The sequence below is a fragment of the Chelonia mydas genome, chromosome 5, assembly GCF_015237465.2.
Source record: "Chelonia mydas isolate rCheMyd1 chromosome 5, rCheMyd1.pri.v2, whole genome shotgun sequence".
Lineage (NCBI taxonomy): Eukaryota > Metazoa > Chordata > Testudines > Cheloniidae > Chelonia > Chelonia mydas.
Window position 1 is genome coordinate 3,225,549 of NC_051245.2, and position 25,328 is coordinate 3,250,876.

The 25,328-nt window shown below is 56.4% G+C and overlaps 1 protein-coding gene across 2 annotated transcripts in view; it reads right to left on the reverse strand.

The window, feature by feature from the left end:
- Positions 1-24,923, reverse strand: part of ARID3C (AT-rich interaction domain 3C) — a 120,091-nt gene extending 95,168 nt beyond the window's left edge. Inside the window, exons 1-2 of one of the 2 annotated variants that reach the window (XM_043546650.1) lie at positions 24,598-24,923; positions 22,118-22,633 (exon numbers count right to left, since the gene is read on the reverse strand). In XM_043546650.1, the coding sequence (XP_043402585.1) occupies positions 22,118-22,633; positions 24,598-24,624 (543 nt within the window). In that variant the 5' untranslated portion in view covers positions 24,625-24,923. The remainder of the gene's footprint in view (positions 1-22,117; positions 22,634-24,597) is intronic. The other variant, XM_037902449.2, reaches the window with a different exon arrangement.
- Between the last annotated feature and the right edge of the window lie 405 nt (positions 24,924-25,328).

Below are 25,328 nucleotides of genomic sequence, written 5' to 3' on the forward strand. Positions count from 1 at the left end.
CACTGTCCTGGGGCCCAGACTTGTTTCCTATTCCCAGTTTGGCCACTGGCTGGCTTGGGGCCAGTCACCTGATGCCGCCCTCCTCTGCAAAGGGGCAGGTAGAATTATTATCTGTCAGAGCAGCCCACCGCTCCCAGAGGGTGCTGCAGGGTGCACTGGACAAAGCGGCCCCCTACTGTCGTCTGCCACCCTGCCCTGTGGTTGGGAGTGCAGCCTGGACAGCCCGTTCGGTCCCTGGCCCCTCTGCTGAGCCCAACAGCTACCGCGAGGCTCAGTGTGGTTCCCGGGGCTGAGCCCCACGGGGCGCTGCAGCAAATTCCAGTTGCTAGCGGCCGGGGCTGAAACGCTACCAGTGACCCCCAGCCCCTGAGCCAGGCCCAGAGATGTTCCAGGCCTCCAAGAACTCTTCTCCCGGGACACCCTGCCATGGGCGGTATGGAGAGCAGGACCCCTGCTCCCCTGCTCAGGATCAGACTGTGAAGAGGGGAGCCAGGAGCTAGTGCAGGTGACTGGCCCACAGCTCAGAAATGAACCAAGTGGCTGCGCTATGTCCTACCTGGAACAGCATCTTCCAGGCCCATGTGGCCACCAGCCAGTCCTGCCCACTTCCCCGCATCTCCCTGGCCAGTCCTCCCACTCTGTCTTCACAGCTGAGGATGTGAGGGAGATTCCCAGACCTGAGCCATTCTTCTTAGGTGACAGATCTGAGGAACTGTCCCAGATTGAGGTGTCTTTAGAGGAGGTTTTGGAACAAATTGATAAATTAAACAGCAATAAGTCCCCAGGACAGATGGTATCTCCCGAGAGTTCTGAGGGAACTCACATGTGAAATTGCAGAACTACTAACTGTCGTCTATAACCGATCATTTAAATCAGCTTCTGTACCCAATGACTGGAGGATCGCTAATGTGACGCCAGTTTTTAAAAAGGGCTCCAGAGGTGTAAGCCTGACTTCAGTACCGGGCAAACTGGTTGAAACTATAGTAAAGAAGAATATTGTCAGACACAGAGGTGAACATAATTCGTTGAGGAAGAGTCAACATGGTTTTAGTAAAGGGAAATCATGCCTCACCAATCTACTAGAATTCTCTAAGGGGGGTCAACAAGCATGTGGACAAGGGGGATCCAGTGGATATAGTGTACTTAGATTTTCAGAAAGCCTTTGACAAGGTCCCTCACCAAAGGCTCTTACGCAAAGTAAGCTGCCACGGGATAAGAGGGAAGGTCCTCTCACGGCGTTTCTCTGTGGCTTCCTGTCCCAGGCTCTCAAAGCGCTTTACCAACAGTAGTTGCTCATTAAACCTCATCGCACCCCTGGCAAGCTAAGCTGGGGGTCCTGCCTTCAGCCACCAGTGAAAAGCGGCCGCTTCTGGGGTGGCGGGTAGCGGCACTGTGACAGCGAACAGCCCCTGTATCCAGCTGGAAGGGCAGCGGGAGTTTAAATAAAAATGCAGCTGTCTGAGCTGGAACGCAGCCAGGAGACCAGAATTAAAACCTCTGTTCTGAGGGAAACCTGCCCCGGGCGCTTTGATGACCACAGGTGGCTGGACCTCAGCTGCACGCTCAGCTGGAGGACAATACATCCAGCAGCCCCTGCCACAGGGCGGGGAAATCCGGGCCGGAGCTGAACTGGAGCGAAGAGCAGCCAGGGTGGAATCCGCAACAGCGGCTGGGATAGCTGTGACCCAGACATCGCCCTGGGTCACCCACACAGCTCCCCCAAGCTTTGCTGAGGCTCAGGCTTCCCTCCCAGCCTGGACCCCGCTTGGTTTACAAGAGGGGATGGGATGGCAGGGCTTTGCTATCTTAATGCACTTAGGATCGGGAACAACCCTGCCACCTCCGCCCCGGCAGCTCGGGCTGCTGGGCTGGCTGCGCTCAGCGCTGGCGTCTCTGTGGGAGGCGGGGGTGCCTACCCTCCCCGAGAGGTGCAATCAGCACATGAGGTGGGCAGCTCGGTGGCGGGGGAGGGCTGGGCAATAGTGTTAAGAGCGAGATGAAATGAACTAAGAATGGGATTGGCACGGGCCCAGCTGGGCGCAGGCCGGCGTGCTGACTGTCCCAGCCATGGCCGGGTTCCAGGCTCCCTTCACAGTTGCCGCTGGCCCAGCCCTAGCCAGGTGGCCAGTGGGAACAAGCTGCAAGCCCCAATGTGTTTGGCTGCATTGCTGCTGTCCTGGCACAGTGCAGGAGCAGAGAGGGAATCTGGGAGCCTTCCCCCTTCCTCAGCTCCTCCCGTCCCGCACCTTGTGGCCCTGTGCTCCCTGGTACCCCCAGGGGGAAGCTCACTGGCAGACGATGGCACAGCAAATCAGTAGGCAAGCCAGGAATAGGACCCAGGAGTCCTGTGCTCTGATCACTGGACAATGCTCTCTCAGGCTTTCAGAGAGCTGGCGATGCAGAAGGGAGCAGAGACTACCAGGGTACAGGGGCTTGAGGCTGAGTGTTTGGAAAGGGGTTCTCATTTGGGGGGGAGGGGGAATGAGCTGTTCCAAGGGGGGATCCACTTCCAGCCCTTTTTCATGACAAGGAAGGGGGAGGGTCCCAAAACTTTCCTCGTTTGAAACATTGGGTCGTGTTGGGCAGAAGGTTGAGAGCTGCCGGCTTAGCAGGACCTGGGTGTACACGGACATCCCGTCAGAGCCGGGATCAGAGCCCCGGCATGCCCCTCGACAGCCTGTGCTCAGCCCTCTGCAGATCACTGGGGCGTGATCCACCCACATCATCTCCTCGCCAGGCCCATCTGCCAGCCTTCCCCTCTCCTGCTCCCACGGCCCAACCCGCATCTCCAGCGGGGTCCTGCAGGGATCGGTCCTTGGCCCTACGCTATTTAGGGTGACCAGACAGGAAGCGTGAAAAATCGGGACAGGGGTGGGGGGTAATAGGCACCTATATAAGAAAATGCTCCAAATATCAGGACCGTCCCTATAAAATCAGGCCATCTGGTCACCCTAGCACTATTTAACATTTTTATCAGTGACCTGGAGGAAAACTCATCTCGGGCAATGTCTGCAGGTGACACAAAGAGTGGGGCAGTGGGACATAACGAAGAGGCCAGGTCACGGAAAGAGCGCTCTGGATCGCTTTGTAAACTGGGCACAAGCCAACAAGATGCATTTCAATAGAGCCAAATGTACGGCCATAGATCTAGGAACAAAGTGACTGGCTGGGGGACTCTATCCTGGGAAGCAGAGACCCAAAAAGGACTTAGGGGTCCTGGTAAGCAACCAGTTGAACATGAGCTCCCGGTGTGCTGCCCAAGGCCAAAAGGGACTTTCGAGTAGGCGCCGAGAGGTTATTTTACCCTGTATCTGGCAGTGGTGTGACCACTGCTGGAATCCTGCATCCAGTTCCGGTGCCCACAATTCCAGAAGGATGTTGACAAATTGCAGAGGGTTCAGAGAAGAGCCACGAGAACGATTAAAGGATTGGAAAAGATGCCTCAAAATGAGAGACTCTAGGAGCTCAGTCTATTTAGCTTAACAAAGAGACTGTTAAGGGGTAACCCGATCACAGTCTATATGTACCGACAGGGGGAACAAATATTTAATTACGGGCTCTTTTCTCTAGCAGAAGAAGGTCTAAACTCATCCAATGGCTGGAAGTTGAAGCGAGACAAATTCAGACGGCATTAAGGTGCAAATCTGAAGTGAAGAGAATTAGCCACTGGAACAATTTACCAAGGGTCCTGGTGACCATTTTTAACTCAAGATGGGATGTTTGTTTAAAAGCTCTGCTCTAGGGATTATTTCAGGGCAGGTCTCTGGCCTCTGTTCTACAGAGGTTCAGACTTGGTGGTCACAATGGTCTCTTCTGGCCTTAATACCTCTGAATCGTATACGTGACGGGCGTCAGGGTGTGCACCTAATTGGGCAGCTTGCTGATGGGATGAGACCAGTGCCCCGCTGATTCCCCAGGCAGGGCAGGGCATTTCGCTGGCTCTCTCCAGGCTGAAGTAATGAGAGACGGAGATCAAGCCTGTGAGACACTGGGTGAATCCCCGGAAGTGGGGTAGGTCTTGGGTGCACTGTCTGGTATCTATTCCCTTTACTGCCCCCCGCCCCCCATATGGCACTGAGCCCCATGCACCTCACATGGAGCAGCAGGTGACATGTCGCAGAGGGCAGCCTCCCGGCAGCCCGTGGGGGGCGTCCTACCCAGGCTCAGCTGAGCCCATGCCCAGATTAGACTGTGCTAATCCCATTTTGGAGAGATCCCACTGGCCCCCCCATCCCCGGGGCTGTGTCCCCCTCCGTCATCCCCCTGTTCCCAAGGGTCCAGGGCCCTGTCCCCTCCCCCAGGGCTCTGATGCCATTTCCCATTCTTGCTGGAAGCAGGGAACAACCCCCCCCCCCCCCCCGGGAGGCCCAGCTCCGTGGCTGGCTGACAGCTGCCTCCCGCACACCCTTGGGGTTCTCCACCAAGGCTCCCATCCACCACCTCCCTGACCCTGTCCAGCAGGGGAAGGGTTAAGTCGCCTCCTCCTCCCCCTTCCTGCTGTTAATTGAAGGAGAAGCTGCTGGAGTATTTAGAGAGCAAACAGGCCGGTTGGGGCCCCTGACAATGGCTGGGCTTGGGCTCCCCTCCCCTGCCTCCCCCTGGGAGTTCCCCGCATCCTTTCCCCTGCACAGATCTCCCAGAGAGTGACACTACCGCAAACAAAGCACCTGGGGTTAACACCCCCAGCCCACCCCGCTGCCTTTCCCAGCCCCACACACCAGCAACTGACACTGGAGACCCCACACTGCAGGGCCCCCTCCTCCTCCTATGCCAGGGCTCTCCCCGGGGCCCTGTCACAGCAGGGGCGAGCCCGGGCTTCCCTGCCCCACTGCTGGAGTAGCAGGGGGCTGCAGGTCAGGACTGGGGTGCATCGGCGGCGCTGTGAATAACATTGCAGCCTTTCCCTGTTCAGACCCAGACGCTGGTTTGCTCCTGGGGATTAGTCACGAGTGTGGGGTTGTCGTAGGGCTGCTTTGAAGCCTTTAAAGAAAGAGCAAGTTTGACACAGACCCTAAGCAGAGAGGACAGAGGACAGTGCTGGGAGCCAGGAACTCCCAGCTTCAATCCCTTGCTGTGGGGTTCCAGGCACATCAAATGGATCAGAACCAGGGTCTATCTCGCCCCAGCCTGTCTCTGACAGTGGCCAGCACCAGCCACTTCTGAGGAAGGTGGCAGTTATGGGAGAACTTATCCAGAGAGAAACTTTCCTCCTGACCTGATTATATCCCTCCTAAATGTACGTGTGCTGTCTGATGCAACTGTGGATTGGAAGTGGCTGGGGGGAAAAGTATATTTTGCAAAACCAACCCAAACCCCCAAGGGAAATCTTGTTTGAAATTTCCCATGATTTTGTACATCGATGAAAAATTTCTAAACAATTTTTTAAAATAAATAACTTTTTAAAAGGTTTTGTTTCCCTGGGGACTCTCTCCTTTTTCTCCTTCTGGAAAAGAAGGGGGGGGGGGGTGGAGAATGGAAATAGTGATGTTCCCCCCCCACCACCACAATGAAACATTTTCTAAAAAATTCAAAGAATTTCATTTAGAAATTTTTGGTCAACCCCCCCCCCCCCCCCCAAGTTAAAAAAAAAAAAGACTTTCCTTTGGGTCAAAAAGGCATCTGTCAGTCCCTGGCCATCACAGGTCACCCCCGTCATAAATCCTCTTCATAAACTCCATCTTCAAACTAGTCAGGTGGCCCCCACGATTCCTACCGGAAAGCTGCTAGTGTCCAGATACAGGCACCCCCGACGCTCATACCGATCTCCCTGGAGCACGGGGACAATATGCACTTGCCTATTTCCCTGAGGTGTTTGGAGGACGTGTTACGTACTGTGTGGAAGGTGCCAGGCGCTGGAGCCGCGTTAAGCATTGCTTGTGTACCACGGAAAGCCAACCGCATTGCTCCCTTCATGGCATCTTTTGCGGCATTTTCCCCAAGGGTTTGTGGGTAATTCTGGTGTGCTGGCCCAATGGCATCCTGGGTCATCACATGCCATCTACCTCTCCGGCCTTCACCGGATACCGAATTCCTCTGCACTGCCTACCTGTCAAGTTGTGTTGCTGTGCGTGATTAAAGAGCCACCGCGTTGCACCCCAGAGTTGGCTGCATTTTGGTGATGGACGAAATGAGACCTGTGTATGTCAACAGGCCATGGCTGCAAAGTGCTTGGGGATCCCCTGGAGTGAGAGGTTCTGTGCTGAGTAACTTATTACTAATAATGAATAGCTGCGAGTAAATACAATTAAAGCAAAGCACACACCGCATGGGGCCCATTCCATCCCTGGTGTAAGCCCCCGCAAGCCAGTTGGACCGCACATCAGCCTGGCTCCCAGGCAGCTGTCCCGGGGACATGGAGTTCATTGAACAGGCAGGCCACGTGGGGCTAACAAGGTTTACACTGCAATTCAGCCTTTGTTAATAGGCACTTAAGGTGACATCGCACAAGAGTTAAGTGGCACAGCAGAGCCCAGAGCGCAGAGACCCCCCCACTCCCCCCAGGGCCCAGCCGAGCCCACCCGGTGCCCTTTCGGCCATAAATCCAAGGTGGACATCACCGCTTTGCGGACAGGAGCCGTCTAAGATTTCCCTTCTCTGCAAACCCAGCATCTGTCAGACCACCCCCCCCCCCCCCAGCCAACCTCAGCAGCTCCTCCAGCCAGCGGCCCGGCCGTGCTCGGAGGGGGACACTGAGGGCGGGAGCCACCAAGCCCCAACGCAGGGGAAAGCCCGTTCTGCCCCGGCAGCCAGACAAGGGGACAGCTCTGATCCAGGGCAGCTCTTGACCGATCCCTCATTGGCTGCCTGCAGCTCCTTTATAGCTAGGGCCCTGCCCCATTCACAGTCCATTTTGGTCAATTTCACAGTCATAGGATTTTAAAAAATCGTAAATTTCAAGCTTTCAGATATTTAAATCTGAACTGTCAGGGTGTTGGAATTGCAGGGGTCCTGACCCGGAAAGGAGTTGGGGGAGGGGAGGGTCTGCAAGGATATTGTGTGTGTGTGCGCGGGGGGCGGGGGGAGTTTGCGGTCCTGCTGCCTTCAGAGCTGGGCGGCCGGCGAGCGGCGGCTGCTGGCCAGGAGCCCAGCTCAGAAGGCAGAGTTGCCACCCACAGCAGCGCAGAAGTAAGGATGGCAGGTATGGTGTTGCCATCCAAAAGTGAGGGTGGCAATAGCGTGGTCCCCCTAAAACAACCTTGCAACACCCCCCCCACACACACAAATCCCTTTTGGGTCAGGACCCCCAGTTTGAGAAACGCTGGTCTCCCTCCATGCAAGGGGTGCCAGCCCTTCTGGGGGCTGGACCTAGACGGAGCCCATCAGCCCGTTCCATGTGGGCCCCGGATAGTGGTCCGACGGCACCATAGCATTCAGGGACTGGGGCCAGGTACTGGCTGGTGCCAGAGCCCCATCCCGGCACACAAGGCTGCCTTGCAAGCTTCCCACATCAAGCAGGCCACCAGACCACGACGCCACTAGCCAGCTGCCTCCTCGGAGCCAGCCCCAAAGGCTGGGGGGAGCTTACGGGGGGCTTGCCAGGGCGCCTTTGTTTTATTTTCCAGTCACGTTGTCTCCTGCTCCCTTGTCCCATCCAGGGAACAAACCCTCCTAACAATCAGGAGCTGCAATTTCCAATCCTGTGGGACTCTTGGCCCAGCAGATCCGGGTGCTTCTGGCTCATTAGCCCCATCTGACAGATGGGGGAAACTGAGGCACGGAGGGGCAGTGATTTGCCCCAGGTCAGCCCAGTAGCTCAGTGGCAGATCCCAGGGCTAGGCCCCAGGCGTCCTGGTTTCCAGCCCCCTGTTCTAAGCACTGGGCCACGCATGACAACACCTGTCTGTGGCCAGCCGACAGCGACGCCTGGCAGTGAGTTTGCCCCAGCGATCACATTTGACACCAGTCGCTGCCCGCTTGACATCCATGTGCCTCTAACCCAGCCGCCCCCAAGGGCGACTCCCCTCCGGGACGCTCCGTCCTTCCCAGGCCCCCTGAGCTGGAGCTGAGGCCGCGTTAACCCCTAGTGTGGACGGGACACGACCGCCACAAGCCCCGGCACCAAGGCCAGGTGGGATTTCAGCCCAGACCTCCAACCTGCCCCCCGTTCAATCAGGAGCTCAGACCCAGTCCCCCCCGCCGAAGTCACCCTGTCACTCATCAGATGCGCTACTTCCCTGCTCACCCAAGCTGGCCTGATCCCAATTTCCGCCGGCAGCTCCCCTGGGAAATCGTCCCCGCCTGCTCTTCGAGAGCAAGCCAGGCAGAGAGAACTCATCTCAGAAACCTCGCCCCGGTGTCGGGAAATTGCTTCCCCCGCTCTCTGCGCCCCCCCCCATCCCACGGCTGAGTTTATCCCTAACCTTCCTTCCCCCCTCCCTCCGGCCGACTCCTCCGCCACCCTCTGTTCTTCACACCCTTGATTGCTTTTACACTTCCTCCTTCACGTCCGCTGCTCCCCCCGGATTGAGTTACAGACGCAGGATTGTGTCTGCAGCTGGACGGGCTCGCAGGGCTGAGCAGCGAGGAGCGCGACCCGCTTCGGGCCAGCGCGGACCTCGACATCTCGGCGTGGCAGTAGGGGGCGCCGCGCCGCGGGGGGGGGAGGCTCAGCGGAGGGAAGAAAGTGGCAGTCGGTGGGTGGGAGTCAGAGGCTTCCAAAAACCTACATGCAGGCGTCATTTCTGCTGAGTCCCGCCCCGGAGTCGCGCACCCCCCACGCACACGTGCATTTGCACGCTCCTGCAGATACACGCCCTCGCCCCTGTGCATGCACACACGTGTACACACACGCACATGTACCCACAGACACACGCACCCACAGACACCTACACACACGTGCACCCACATGTGTGCACAAAGACACATACATGCACGCCCCCCACACAGACACCCCCCCAGAAACACACATGTAGGTGCACACGCATGTGAGTGCACACCTACCAAGACACACACACTCATGCCCGCACACCCCCCCGCCCCGGGCTGGGGCTCTGTTTACAGCAGCCGCGCCGATCGCCTGCAGGCAGCCGGCACATTCTTGGCCGGACACCAGACAACGCTGCACCAAGCAAGCGGCTGGGCGTAGGGGCTGCCAGTAAAAGCCGCCCAGCCAGTGGATTAATGCACTGACCTTTCACCCCCCAGACCTGATCTCTGCTCCCAGCCCCAGCCCCTGGCAGCCCTTCCCCCTCCCCTCCCCAGCCATGCTCCAGGACAGGTGGCCCCCACCCAGCTTTCTCCTCCGCAGAAAGGAGGGCCTGGCAAGGAGATTTTCCAGCCGAGATTGAGAAATCTCCAGGCAGTCATGGGAGGAAACAACCCTGAGCCCCCCCACCCTCCACCCAGCCCATTCCCCCTCCCCCAGCGCTGGAATGCAACCAGAGACCCTTTCATTAGGCACCAAGAGGCCTCCAGTTGTTGGCTGATGCACCTGGATTGAAGGTGCAGTACAGGATGGGGGGAGGGGGTCTCCGGGGTCAGCCACACCCCAGGCTTTTTGCCCTGGAAGCACCAGCCTTCGCCCTGACCTGCCCCAGAGGGGTCTCCCTTTCTCCCGGGCTTCAGCAAGGCAGCTGCCAGGCTAAAGCTGGCACAGCTTAAATCTAACCAGGCTTCAGGGGAAAGTGAAGCCAGCCATAAAACATATACACACACACACATATACACACACACACACACACACACACACACACACGGACAAAGGGGGAAGCCGATAGCACTGAACATAAATTAGAAGCTACTAACTGTGAAAAATTGATAAGGGAAGCCAAGGGACACAAGGAGGAAGCTATGGCCAGCAGAGTTAAGGACAATCAGGGCTTGTCTACACTACAGGTTGTCAGTATAACTTATATCACTCAAGGGTGTGAATAAGCCACTCCCCTGAGCAACGTAAGTTACACTGACCCCAGTGCTGGTGTGGACAGTGCTATGTCGGCGGGAGAGCGAGGGGTCAGTGTATCAGTCAGAGAATCAATCAGCTGAACATGAGCTCCCAGTGTGACGCTGTAGCCAAAAGAATTAACGCGACCCTTGGATGCATCAACAGGGGAATCTCCAGTGGGAGCAGGGAGGTGATTTTCCCTCTGTACCTGGCACTGGTGCGGCTGCTGCTGGGATCCTGGGTCCAGGTCTGGGGCCCACAATTCCAGAAGGACGTTGAGAAATTGGAGAGGGGTCAGAGAAGAGCCACGAGAATGATCAAAGGACTGGGAAACCTGCCTCAGAGTGACAGACTCACAGAGCTGAATCTAGTTAGCTTGACAAAGAGCTGGTTAAAAGTCCCAGTCGCTAAGTCCCGACACGGGGAACAGAAACTGGATTATCGCGGGCTCTCCAATCGAGCAGAACAAGACCCCGTGGCTGGAAACTGAACCTAGACACATTCAGACTGGAAATTAGCCCCATGTTTTTAACAGGGAGGGTCGTTAGCCACTGGAACAACTGACCAAGGGTCGCGGGGGATTGTCCATCACCGGCAATTTTTAACTCAAGTTTGGCTGTTTTCTAAAGGACGGGCTGCAGTTCAGCCACCGCCCATGGCCTGGAGGCAGGAGCTCATTCCGGGCCGTCCTCTGGCTGCGCTCTACGGACCAGAGGAGGATCCCGGTGGATCTTGTGGCCAGCGGCACGCAGCCTGTGGAGGCAAGGCACACGCTGCACGCCCCACACACCTGGCCAGCTGTGTGCTCCAAGTGGCCGCCCGTGAGACCACGCCCTCTGATCCCATGGAGGACCGGGGTGACCTCACACGCCCATCTCTGTAACTGTCCCATAAACCCCTGGGAGACGCCAAGGTACTGACTGTCTTGGGCACCCAGGTGGCTCCTCTACGTAGTATCTGAGCCCCGGACGGTCATTCCTGTATTTATCCTCACAACACCCCGGTGAGGCAGGGCCCCGCTACGAACCCCATTGCACAGACCGGAAGCGGACTCATGGGGAGGCAAAAGGACTTTCCCAAGTTCACACAAGAAGTCTATGGCAGAGCAGGGACTTGAACCCCTGCTGGTATACTAGCCACTGCCCTGTCCTTCCTCTCCAGATGCTGCCTGGACAGGGGACACGCATGGACCTAAGCCCTGCAGACCGGTGCCAGCCATCTTTCTTGTGCAAAAGTCCCAGCTGGCACTGGGGAAAGTCCAACAGGCCAATGCATAGAGGAGGCCTGGCAGCCTGGATCCTGTCTCCAGCCCCTCAGTGGTCGTTGGGCTTGCCCAGGCATCGGGGGAGGGGGGTGCACAAGCATGCCCCGGCGTTGGGGGGCAGACCCAAGGGTGGGCAAGCCCGAAGGGGCAGGAGCTATGGTGTGGGGGTGTGTACACCTGCAGGGGGCCAGGGTGCGTAACCAGGAGCAGGCAGGTGATCGATCCCGGAGCCTCCCCCGGAGGGTCCCCTCTGGATCTGAAGGCGGCGGTGGCGGCAGCTGGGTGGAATGTGCAGACCACACACTCTGCGGAGGCGAGAGCTGCTGCACTAAATCCAGAGCAAAGACGGCAGGGCAGCCAGAACTCCCCTCTGCCTCCTCTGGGCACAGTCTGGACACGTTCTAGCACAAAGCAGGGCCTTAACTGGCCTGGGGCTGGGGGGAAGCATGGTCAGGTGTGTGTGGGGGGCACTGTCAGTCATCCCTTCCTCCTGCCCACCAAAACCAAAGCCACTCCATTACAAAGCCCTACTTAAAGCCAGCAGCAGCATCTCCTTATGAAGCAAATCACAGGGTGATCGAGATATTCCGATCACCCCGACCTCTACCCTCTTCCCTGCCTTTCGGTCATTTCCCCGAGACTCGCATCCTCGCACTTGGCCAGGATCCCACTGGCAGGTCGCTGCCTTTGGGGAGTGCAGGAATAAAATCCCAAGCTGCTCCTCTGCAAGCCCGATTCTCAGATGTTTCTCCCACCCGCAGCTTCCTCCCAAAGTCTCTTCTTGAAACCTTGCACAGCTGGCTTGTGTGCAAAACGGCACCTATCTTGTGAAACAGGAGGCCAACCGGCCTCGAGAGCCCGGACTCTCTGGAAGACCTGTAGCTCACTTCCAGAAAGCTCTTTGTGCTCGTCTGTAACGTCAATCTCAACAATAACTTCACCTTTGATTCCAGCTCAGGGTTGAGGGAACTCACAGTTATTCCTAATCAGGGCAGATGAATTACACATTATGGGCCGATGACTTTGATTTCTCCATGGCCTCTATAAACTTCAGAGATCTGGCGCCCCAGGCATGAGGCAGTTAGCCAGCCACATCAGCCAGCCCGTGTCGGTTCAGGAAGATTACAGGCGCCAATGCGGGGTTTGTAAACTTTGTCAGCCAAACTCCTGGGAGTCCCAGGCGGTGACGAACTCCACCCGGGGCTTATTTGACCAGAGTGCTGCACTGATCTGTGTTTTATTGAACACCGCGAGCTGTCTCTGCAGCACTGCTAGAATTAGAGCAAAATACAGTCTCGCTATTTAAAAGGCAAATAAAACTCTGTTTTCCTATCTCATTGTATTTTTAAAAATACTTTCTAAAGCTAAGGAAATTCCCGGACAAAAAACGTTGTTCAGAGAATGAAACAGATAACAATGACATTAAAAGCATGTTGTGGTTACTCCAAAAAGAAGTGTGAAGGGCCGGAAATCGAAAGCGAAGGCAACGGTAAAAAGAAATGTTCCCAAATAATGAAATTCATAAAGTGAACTTCTAAACAACCTTAACTCTGACCCTGTTTTCTACAGTAATCCTCTAACTATCCACCAGCAACCCTGTACACTCAGCCAGCACGCACCCAGGCCATAATGACTCACGTTCACTTCCAATATGAACCACCCTCGACTCAAGCTGTAAATAAAGCTACAAAGAACCAGAGCAACAGGGATTATCTCAGGACTAGAACGACAGGATTTGGGCTCCAGTTTATGGTGGCAACAACATCAACGATCATACACCCCTTCACATAAAGGGAACCAACTCTTCCACTGACCCTCCTCCAGTTCAACTACCCACAAACAGCAAAAACCCCAACAGCTCATCTTAACCCGCTGTACACAGCCCAGAAACCACCACCTCAGAGACGACATTGCAGTACGAGTCACCGAGCCCCATGTCTCCCTTCCAGCAGTATACCTATATTATATATAGGGGCCTTCCAAATGCACAGTCCATTTTGGTCAATTTCATGGTCATAGGATTTTTAAAATGGTAAATTTCATGGTTTCAGCTATTTAAATCTGAAATGTCTCTGTGTGGTGATTGTCGGGGTCCTGGCCCCAAAAGAAGTTGTGGGGGGGGGGGTCGCAAGGTTATTGGGGGAGGGGGGTTGTGGTAGTGCGACCCTTCCTTCTGCCCTGCTGCTGGCGGTGCAGCTGCCTTCGGAGCTGGGGGGCTGGCGAGCGGGGGCTGCTGGCCGGGAGCCCAGCTCTGAAGGCAGAGCTCCGCCAGCAGCCGCGCAGAAGGAAGGATGCCAGGTAGGGTGTCGCCACCCTCACTTCTGCGCTGCTGCCTGCAGAGCTGGGCCCTCCGTCAGCAGCCGCCACGTCCGGCCACCCGGCTCTGAAGCCCACCAGGCCCACGTGGCTCCTTCATTTCCGGTTTGTTGTGTAAAGAGAAAAAGACACAACCCTTTGGAAAGCCAATACCCCTCCCTTCTGTTTCCTGTTTGCTTTTCTCTCAGCTCAGACAGTGACATCAACCTGTCAGTTTCACTTCTGTTTACACTCAGTTTCACTTTCTGTTGTAATGATCAGGTTTCAAACCTGGCAGGGGAATCCTGCAGTGAATTCATGTAAGGGGATTTTTTTTTTAAAATGTCTCTGCTTTTAAAAAAATGCAAATCAAATGTAAATGTGGGGGCAAATTTAAGATGAGTCTCCTTTGTCTGCCATTTCCACATCACTTACCGTTCTGCTGGAAAGCCCTGGGTGAGACCTGTGGACGGGCAGTATTATGAAAGTGCAGAGTGCTGGTGTTCTCCAAAGGATGGCGACAATCAGGAAGAGGGACAAGAGCCAATGGTCTGTAAAACCATACACAGGAAGGGGTCAACTAACAGCTCCACCACCATTAAAGGCAGGAGGGAAGCCCAAGCTGTCTCTGGGGCCATTGGATACACCTTTACCCACCTCGCCCAGTTTCCCTCAGGGGGAGGAAATCACAGGATTTTGACAAGAAAAAGGACATTCTATTAAAGCTCCATCCACCCTGAGCCCTCCCGCATCACACCTTTATTTGGGCGATTGGGGGTCTCCACCAAGCGGAAACACCGGCACAAAATCCAGGGGGAAGACCCCTTTGAGGGCTTTTTACATTCGGATTCTCTGCACAGCTCATTGCTGGGTCTTGGCTTTGTGACATCAGAGGCCACTTAGCCGGTCACGGTGCAGCAATCCCATAGGCTATTCAAAGGCTGGTGATTCTTCCCAGGATGGGTTCCCAGCCATGACGTCACACGTGTGGGGATCTCCAGAGCCGAACACGACTGCTGTACGTGAGGCTGGCTCCGTGTCCCACCACAGACTGTGAACGGGCCTGGACCCCAGAGAACAGATCCTGCTGGAACAGATCGAAAAGGTGGGACAGCCGCGGGTACCGGCCGTCCCTGTTCTGGTGAACGACTCTGAAACGGCACCTCAAACCCAGAGACCCTCATGCTCTGGTCAACCTGCTTTGCAAATTTGAATGGGCCCAATCTTGCCGTCTTCACCTGTGTGGCTCCCACGGGAGAGTGAGAGAATACCACAGAGTTTGGATCCGGATTCAGATCCAGAGCCGATCTTCTTCAGAGTTCAAATCTGGATCTAGTGTCCTAGTTCAGGGCCATTCTTCAATGTGTGTAGCCCACCACCTCTGGAAGCAGCCACTTAATGGGACGCAGCGACACGACCAACAGTTCTGGACAGAAAGTGAGTAATCATAACAACATCAGGTTTCAGAGCAGCAGCCGTGTTAGTCTGTATTCGCAAAAAGAAGAGGAGGACGTGTGGCACCTTAGAGACTAACCAATTTATTTGAGCATAAGCTTTCGTGAGCTACAGCTCACTTCATCGGATGCATCCTGCACTTAAACAGCGTCTTTCTTTGTTATGGGGCAGTGACAGACACACCGCCGGGAAGGTGCAACACGGTTTCTGTTCAAAGCTGAATTACGTAACCTCCTTACAATGCATCTATAATCAGATCAGTTTGAAAATCGGTATGCCAGGGCATGGGACGGGGTAGCATTCGCAGCGCAAATGAGCTAATGTGTCCGCGGAGTCCCAAAGATACAGTCCTCCACCTCCAAGAGACTCTTTCCAAGTCTATCTAACTTTGTGCACCAATAGGAAAAAAACAGAGGACAAGACCCACATGGCATGTCTACAACTGCAATGCTGCCAGGGAGATCAGAAGAACAGTCACACTGGGTCAGACCTATGGTCCATCTAGCCCAGTATCCTGTCCTCTGACAGTGGCCAGTGCCAGATTCTTCAGAGAGAATGAACAGAACAGGTAAATTTTGAATGATTCATCCCCAGTTGTCCCGTGCCAGGTTCTGGTAGTCAGAGATCTAGGGACACCTAGAGCATGGGGCTATGTCCCTGATCATCTTGGCTACTAGCCGTTGATGGACCTGTCCTCCAGGAACTTAACTAATTCTTTTTTTTTTAAACCTAGTGATTGGCCTTCACAACATCCCCTGGCAATGAGTTCCACAGGTTGACTGTGCGTTGTGCGAAGATCTAGTGTCTGGCACCAAGGAAAGGCTCCAATACCCAAACATTGATGTTATCACACTTCATTCCAGCCTCAGCACCAGCACGAGAGCCCAGAAAGAGCTTTGCCATCCGAATAAACCCAGGGAAAGCAAAATACTGTCTTTTTGCTAGAGAAGGGTTCAAACCCCGACCCGCCAACCCAACAGCCCTGAGCTCTGCTGCCGACGCTAAAGTAGCAAGGCCTTTATGCATCACTGCAGTCCTCTCCTATCCTCTTAGCTTATTAACTGAGTCAATTAGCTCTGCAGATACTCAGCACATCTGAAACTCAGGTCCTAACCCTCTCCGGCTGAGTGCCCCAAACAGAGGCACCAGAAATTAGTGGCCACTTCGGAAAATGTGGGGTTGGCAATTTGCTCTTGGTCATATAGAAAATCAGTGTCCGAGCTGTGAGCAGAACCCAGGAGTCCTGCCCCGCCGCGCACTACGGAAAAGAGAAGGCAGGTCCTGGAAGGGGAGTTAAGATACGCTGGTGACAGGCATTAGATTTGATTTTCTTGCAGGATTTTGTTGTTGATTTATTATACACACAACCATCACACCTAGAAACCCCGGCCATGAACCAGAACCCTACTGTGCCAGGCACTGTACAAACACACTCTTACCACGCCACCATCTGAGGCAGTGTAAGTGGTCCACGGGCTATTTGATCAAGCTAGCCAGCTTACCTTGTTCCCTTCCTCCCCCAACATCCTGCCCCCTTGCTCTCTTCTGTTATTAAAGGGCTGGGGATTCCTGGGTGACATTAGCCCCGACCCAGCAAGGAAGAGTCAGCTATTTTACCAGCACTCAACAACTCCTTTGGGGATAGGGAGGAAACAGAAGAGTGGATGGTGCAGACCTGTGAGGAGCTCGGCAAGTGACTAGCCCAGAGAGGAAGGTTAGGCCAGGGGTTGGGAGGGTGCTGGAGCTCAGGACCATCCCGTCAGAGGAAGCACACTCAGACCTCCACAGCACGGAGCCGAGACGGGGCTCTTCCTCCCGTGAAGGGCCCAATCTCCTGCAAAGAGGGTGGCTCACACCCGGGCTGCCTGACTAAGGCCGTTGAGGGAAAGGGAAGGGGAGGGAGAGATGCCAAGAGGAATTTCTCTCCCACGCCCACAGGGAATAAAAAGGGACCCTGTATAAACTCAGAAGGATGGAGAGCACATTCTGGTCCCCACGCTGTGAGCGATCCTCCGAGGATGTGACAGCCTCACCACCGGCTGCAGCATGAGGGCTCTTATCTAAGGTCATCGGAGCAGGGGCACATCCAGAGACAGGAGACCACCGATTGGTTCCAACATCCAGCAAACGCTAACCATGCAAACCCAAGGCCACGGTGTTTTCAGAGCAGCCCAAACCACCCGAGAAAGCTAGTTCCCAAAGCGTGAACGCCGAGGTACTAGTGTGTGTGTTGGGGGGACAGGAGAGACACAATTATGTCTGGCTCTACAGGGGTTCCCTCAACTAAATTCCCCCACCATCCAGCCACAGCTGTCAGATTAACCCTCGCCTGCCACGTCACACTGCGGCTTGAAGCCCTGTTCAGGGATCGACCCAAAGCTGCACCACTTTTTGCATCAAACCTTCTGCTGAGATTGTTTGATTCCTGTCTCTAAAGACAACACACAAGGGGCAATTCCTGGAGCAAGGCTCTCCGTGTCTGGGAAAACGCACTCGCTAGACCTGATGCCAATTTTACAGAGCGTTGTGCTGGGCATACAGGACAGACAGCTGGGGTGCGTTACAAATATCCAGCACGGCTCCCATTTCTCATCTGATCTTAAGAATACAGAAGAAAATGTATCAGAAAGAAAGAAAGAAAAACTTTCATGCAGGGAAGGATTTTATTTGCCAGCCAATCCAATTTAATTTACTTTTCTATCTATCTAGACAGGCATTTATTCTATATCCTGTTTAAATCAAGACCCTCTGGCCCCGTTTCTGTGCTGCGTGTGTGTTCAGACCTTCACGGGAGGGGGCGGGGGGAACTGCCTGAGCATTGGGATCCAGAGAGCAGAGTGCTGGCGGGAGGCTTTCCCCGTTTCACACAAATGCTCGGAATGCTTTCTCTCGGGAGAGTCCATGGAGCCTGTCACACCCTCACACTGACCCCTCTGAACTGGCCAGCCAGCCTGTCCCTGTGCGCAACGTAACCCTCCATACAGACAGTGCAATTCAATCGACGCAGCACACCCGCCCAAGCCAGTCTCTGGGCCTCTCTCTACAAATACGTGCCCGGATCCAGAAATAGACCAACGGCCGAGTGCACATGGTTCCTGGGCACGGACAGACGTTGAATACTGCCTGCTTGCATACCTGACGCATGACAGGTACATGCGGAGACAATCTATTTCTAGTTTGGCCAGTTACCGGGCTTGAAACGCCAGTGAACGAGCGACTGATTGCGCAATTCTCGAACAGAAAGGTCAGCGGAGCACCATTCCCGCGCCTTTGCTAAGCTGATCCTTACTGCTTTGGCAATGATGCTTGGATTTGTACCCATGGTCCGCAGACACACCCACCCACCCATACGCTCCCCACACAGCGTGTGACTGCACTGCAGAGATCTCCCCAAACCCACTGTCTCTGGGGCTCATCGGAGCAGCATTACAAACCCCTGGAAGCCAGGCTTTCTCCAGGGCTCACCGTGAAAGGCCACAGGTCAGGAAATTTAACGGAACCCCCTTTCACAAACACTAAGTAGTTTAATTTACCATCTCGACAACAGAACCCAATGATAGACCCTGACCCCCGCTCCTCGTGTTCATAACATTTCCGCTGCCATCAGGATCGGGGCCCTGGTGGTCTCCTGGCCCCCTTCCCCTCGCCCCCAGAACTTGGTTCAAGGCCAGAGGGGCCACAATGCAAAACACATCAGAAGGTTTCCACGGTCTGCCTCCGGACAGAGGGTTTTACCAAGCTCAGGGAAAGCAGGCTGGCATGCTGCTAAGGTGTCTTGGATTTTGTTTTTTTTAAGAGCTCTGCTCTTGTTCTATTTAGGGGCAGGTCTCTGGCTTGTGTTATAGAGAGTCAGGCTAGATGATCACTGGGGTCCCGTCTGGCTTGGGAATCGATGAATGAGTGTAGGATACAGCTCGAGATCACGCGGATATCAAACACACACGAACTAAAACGCGGATCTAAAGTGTTCCAGGGATTCCTGGCCGGGGCCCCACCATGACACACACCCATGTAAGGTGAGGCGTGGGAGCGAGTTCCTCCCTATTCAGTATTTGCCACTTGAGCCCCGCCCCTTCCACAGCTTCCACCAGGCCCTGAGCACCCGAGAGACCCAAAGAGAAGCCGGGTGAGCAGCCGGCAGACCACAAAACCGCAGCCCACTCAGGGCAGGGAATCAATGGGCGCATTGTCGAGCCGTAAACACAATCGTTTCCACGTCCAGGACAAAGGAGGCCAGGTTGAGTTGAGAACCCCCTGCCCAGCGCCCCAGCGCTCACCTGCCCGGAGCTGGGAGCGCGTGCGGTAAATAGAAACCCCGCAATCACCTCCTTGCCCACCCCTTTCCGGCTTGAGAGACACATCTCTGTTTCCCCACACACGCCGACGCGCCTGCAAGCTGGGCCGGCCCTGTGCTCTGCTGTGCCCAGGTCAGCTGCTTCCCGCTGAACTCCTTTCGATAAAGGCTCCAGATGCTGCCTCTCGGCTGGCTGAATGCTGTTTAGCTACAAACGTGTCAGTCACTCGGGGCGCGCTGGCCAGGAGCAAATCTGAAGAGCCAAGTACAGCGGGCATTGCTATTCCCCTCACCTCCCGCCGGGGCCTGTCCAGCAGCCATGCTCCCTTATCTGCCCCCTCCATCTCCTTATCTGCCCAGCATCTCAAACACACAGCTCAGCCCCTCTGCCGCTGGATAAAGAAGGTCAGCTCCAGCCCTGACTCCATTTCCTGTTTCCAAGGGGTGCGTTTCCTCTGCTTTTCTGCAGATGAACAGCAAACAGGTTGGGCAATCGACCTCTAGGGAAGGGTAGAAGTTCCTCTTGGCTAGCTCCCCAGGGGAGCAGGAGCAGGCCTTGACTCTGCCCTCACCGCTCCTCGCACCCAGGCCCCGATTCCGCAGGTATGTAATCCTCTCACTCTGAAATCAACCGCAGTCCGGATTACCCGCGCAGGTAAGGGCTGTAGGCAGGGCTGGCCCTAGATCAAATAGCGCCCTGAGCGAGGGGCATCTTCAGCGTCCTCCCCCCTCCAGGTTAAACGTTTGAATATCTTATTTTGTATTGCATTTGTAGCCCGTCACCACTTTGATACACGATTTGTATGCATGATTTATCCCTGTCATGTAAGACACTAGCAACAAACACAGCACCCCGAGCCCGGCGCCCCCTGACCCTGGCCCCCAGATGGGTCACACGGGTCTCCTGCCCCTAAATCTGGCTGTGGCCGCAGGCTCAGGCTCTTCCCAACAATGGGACCACTCACCTGAGCAAGGATCCCTCAGAAGAGCTGCAGGTTTGGCCCTGGCTGTCCACCAAGTCGAGGGTAACATAACATCCAGTTACAGAAATGTCCTTTTATGCACAATTCCCTATATTCCTCCCATAGTTAATGAGACGAGGCTGTGTACTGTATTAACCAAAGCGTTCACTCTATCAATGAGCTATCCGGGCCTTGAGAACAATAGGCCTAGGGACAATTAACCGGGAACAGGACCTTCCTAACTCAAGAGAGTGTTTGCAGTTTTACTGGCGGGATAAACAGAAGGAAGTTTGGGACTGGAGATATTTGAGAACAGCGCAGAGGAGGGCTCTGATCCTGCAAACACTGGGGAGGAAGGACTCCTTGGGGAGAAACAAATAATCGGTACCAAGCCCTGCACTTTCTAAAACAGTAGGAATTTTGTCCGCATTTCCGGGGTTGGAAGTGTCACCCCAAGGTCTCCAAAGTGCCAGGTAAAAAGGCATGTTGCCATCGTACGATCATGCAAACTACAGCAATATAGAGCAATGGGGAAATACGTTCCCTGACGGGGAAGTCCCTGCATATTTAGAGGCAGGGAGCAGCCAGTTTAGACAGCATATTACTCTAGGTTCGCCTTCCATCACCAAACAAGTCACTGAATTTCCCAGTCCCACCCTCTCCATTGAAGTCAGTGCGAGGAAGCTTTCCCAGCCACCCCAGCGCCCTCCCCAGACAAGAAAGGACCCCCTGTTAGAGAGACTTCCCTCTGCATTGTGCAGTTTGCCCCCACATCTTGTGCTCCAGCTGGCATCAATGGGGGCAGACTGCAGGGAGCAGGAAACGCTGAGTGGTGGTGGAAATGGTAGCGTAAGCTGGAGAAGCGATGTTACTCCTGGGGCAGGCTGGAGGGGAGCCTGGGGCAGGGCAGGAGGGGCTGCTGGGGCAGGCCCTGGAACAGGCTGGAGTGGCTATTTTGAGCAGAAGGTCTCTGGACATGGTGGAGGGGTATCACCGGGGGTGGGGGTGGGGGCTGCTGGGACAGTTATTGGAGAGGGTATTTGCGGAGACGGGCAGGATCTTCGGGTGGAATTGGGGTAGTGATTGGTGAAGAACATTGCAGTGGAGACTGGGGGCAGTTCTCAGGGTGGATATGGGGGAGACAGGAATGCTCTGGAGGGATAATGGGGTGGGGTGCATGCTGAGGTGGATATTGGGATAGGGATCTCATGGCTGGTGAAGGATATTGCTGTGGCTGGCAGGATTGTTAGTGGGGTGGGGGACGTGGGAGCAGGAGGGAGGATATGGCACAGTCGATACTGGGGCAGTTCTTGGGGCGGATGAGTACTGGGGCGGACGGGGGATATGTGGAAAGCTATTGGGATGGAGGGTATTGGGATGGGGTAGGAGATATTGGGGTGGGGAGTACTGGGGCGGATGGGGGATATGTGGAAAGCTATTAGGATGGAGGGTATTGGGATGGGGTGGGAGATATTGGGGTGGGGAGTCCTGGGGCAGATGGGGGATATGTGGAAAGCTATTGGGATGGAGGGTATTGGGATGGGGTGGGAGATATTGGGGTGGGGAGTATTGGGGGCAGGGTGAGGGCATCAGGGCAAGCTGGGATATATGGGGATAGCTATTGGAGTGGGGCTACTGGGAGATGAGGCCAGGGGGTTACTGGTGGGGTCTCCATTGGGTGGAGAGTTATCGGGGCAGGGTGAGGGTAGCTATTGGGGTGGCGGATACTGGGAGATGGGACGGGGGGGGGGGGTTGCTAGTGGAATAGCTGTTGGGATGGGGGACCCTGGGGCAGGAGGGAAATAGGGGGGTAGCTCTCTGGGTCAGGGTACTGGAGGGTGAGGCCCAGGCCCTTGATACGGGGACAGCTGTGGGGGTGGCTCTCTGGGGAGCGGCGGGGCTGGCCCGGGGGTACTTGGGGGCGCTGGCTCCCGGGGGAAGGCGCCCCTGGGGGTGGCTCTTACCTGCTTGAACTGCTCCTCGTAGGTCCACTCGTGGTGCTGGGGCGGTGGCTGGCGGGGCGGGGAGAGCGAGCGGGCGGGCTCCGGGCGCTGCTGGGGGGCGCTGGGGGAGCGCGGCGGGTACCGGGCCGCCCCCGCCTCTTCCTCCAGGTCCTCCTCCTCCTCCTCCTCCTCGTGGTCCGGGGCGCCGGGTCCCGGCGGGGAGCCCCCCAGGCGGCCGCGGGGGGCCAGCCCGCAGCGCACCGCCGCCTGGTAGTGCTGGATGGCCAGCGCCTGCTGCTGGACGCGGCTCCCCACCACGGAGCGCAGCTGCCCCGGGCCGGGCTCCGCCTGCCCCCGCCGCAGCTTCTCCTCCACCCGGGCCAGCCGCGCCGCCTGCTGCCGCTGCAGATTCTCCATCACCGCCTCCAGCCGGAGCCCGCCGCCGCCCGGGGCCGGCAGGGCAGCGCCGCGCCCCGGGGAGCCGCCCCCGGCGCCCGGCCCCGGCAGGGGCAGCGACCCCGGGGAGGAGAAGGCAGCCTGCGGGGAGACACAAGGAGAGTGGGGGGTGGGGGTGAGTGCCCGGCCCGGAGAAGAGGGGGATGAAGGGGGAAGGAGAGGAGGGGGAAGAGGGGGATGAAGGGGGAAGGAGGAAGAGGGGGATGAAGGGGGAAAGAGAGGCAGGGGATGAAGGGGAAGGAGGAAGAGGGGGATGAAGGGGGAAGGGGAGGAGGAGGAAGAAGGGGATGAAAGAAAAGGAGGAGGAAGAGGGGGTTGAAGTGGAAGGAGAAAGAAGAGGGGGAAGAGGAGGAAGAGGGGGATGAAGGGGAAGGAGGAAGAGGGGGTGAAGGGGAAGGAGAGGAGGGGGAAGAGGAGAATGAAGGGGGAAGGAGGATGAGGGGGATGAAAGGGAAGGGGAAGGAAAGGAGGAGGAAGAGGGGGATGAAGGGGAAGGAGGAAGAGGAGGGGGAAGAGGGGGATGAAGGGGGAAGGAGGAAGAGGAGGGGGAAGAGGGAGATGAAGGGGGAAGGAGGAAGAGGGGGATGAAAGGGGAAGGAGGGGGATGAAAGGGGAAGGAGGAAGAGGAGGAGAAAGAGGGGGATGAAAGGGGAAGGAGGGGGATGAAGGGGAAGGAGGAAGAGGGGGATGAAAGGGGAAGGAGAGGGGGATGAAAGGGGAAAGGAGGAAGAGGGGGATGAAAGGGGAAGGAGAGGGGGATGAAGGGGGAAGGAGGAAGAGGGGGAGGAAGGGGAAGGAGAGGAGGAGGAAGAGGGGGATGAAAGGGGAAGGAGAGGGGGATGAAGGGGGAAGGAGGAAGAGGGGGATGAAGGGGGAAGGAGGAAGAGGGGGATGAAAGGGGAAGGAGAGGAGGAGGAAGAGGGGGATGAAAGGGGAAGGAGAGGGGGATGAAGGGGGAAGGAGGAAGAGGGGGATGAAAGGGGAAGGAGAGGAGGAGGAAGAGGGGGATGAAAGGGGAAGGAGAGGGGGATGAAGGGGGAAGGAGGAAGAGGGGGATGAAAGGGGAAGGAGAGGAGGAGGAAGAGGGGGATGAAAGGGGAAGGAGAGGAGGAGGAAGAGGGGGATGAAGGGGGAAGGAGGAAGAGGGGGATGAAAGGGGAAGGAGAGGGGGAGGAAGGGGGAAGGAGGAAGAGGGGGAGGAAGGGGCAGAGAAGGGCCGAGGGGGGAGCGGCCGAGGAGAGGAAGCCCGGGACAGAGGAAGGGAGCGGGGCAGGAGGGCTGGGGGGACAGCGGGGACCGGAGAGCCGGGGCCCGGGGCGGGCAGGGAGAAGCCGCAGCGCGCGTCGCCCCCTCGCTCCCACCCGGACTAACTCGGGGCGCGGGGGCGCGTCTCGCCCAACTTTTGCCGCTGCCCGGCTCCGCTGCAGCCGGGGGCCCCAAGCCCCTCGCGGGGAGCCGGGAAGCGGCTCCTCTGCCCCGGCGGGAAGTTCGCAGCCCGGAGCCGGGCTCCAGCCGGGGGATCCCCCCGCCCGAGAAAACATCCCGGCGGATGGGCCGGGGAGGAAGGGGAGGGGGAGACGGACGCAGTAAAGGGAGTTTCAGGGCAGGGAGAATTGAGACGGGGGGAGATTGGCGCGCGGGGGGTCCCCACAAGCCCCCCCGGCTCCAGCTCTGGAGGTCCGGGAGACCCCCCCGTTCCGCCCGGGGCGGCCAGACCCACACGCGATCCACGTGCAAGCCCCGGGGGATCCCCCCTCGCTCGGCTCTTTATGAATGATCAGACTCGGCGGGGCTGGGGGGGGGCTGGGGGGGCTGGGAAGTTGCAGGACGTTTGACTTGATGCAGTTTCCACCCCCGCCCCCGAGTTCACTTCCACCCCCCACCAAGCAAAAAGCCCAACAACAACTAAAAGAAACCAAACAACAACCGCAACCCCATTAACCCCCCCCCGCCCCCCCCCCCAGCCGCGAGCCGGAGGTAATTGTTCTGTCAGGCATTAGAAAACATACAATATTCTTTAAAAAAAAAAAAAAAAAAAAGCTTACCAAAGCAGATTTCGTGTTTTCCACCATGCTTCCTCCTCTCCCACTGACTGGCTGCCCAAGGGAGCCGGGGGCCGGGGCGGGGGGGGGGGCGGGGGGGCTGTATAAATATAGATTTAAAAAACAATCGGATCTGTGGCTGTCTTTTTATTCCTCTGGCGCTTTGCTGGTGCGCTGGGCCCCCGGTCCCAGCATGGATCAGATTGTTACAAATATTTCCTTTATTCTGCAGCTTGTTGTAGCAATGGGGGGGGTGGGGTGGGGTTTTTTTTCCCTTTTTTTTTTTTTTCAACAAGTGGCAGTCAGAGGCAGTGTGACCCCTTCCACCGAGAGATCAGCCCTCTCTGCTCCCCATTTGCTAGCGACACGTCAAGGGAATGATAAATAGAGAGGGCAGGGTTTGCTGACAGCCAAAGGGGGAAAACGCTGTAATGCTTCCCCAGCAGGGAGATCACAGAGGAGGATACATGCTGCACAGTGATCAGGGCATTTCTAACCTACTTCTGGGCATTGCTCTGCGTGGGAGAGATCTTTCCAATCCGCAGAGCGGGGCTCAAACCCGGGCATTTCCAGCCCAGGGCTCTGACATGGGGGTGCGATCACACGTGTGCATTTCCAGCCTAGTGCTGTGTGTGTAACAGGGATCACGCTGGGGCATTGGCAACCGAGGGTCCTGACTCTGTGTGTGTGAGATCAGAAACTCCCTCCCTGGGTATCTGCTGTCTTTCAAGGGC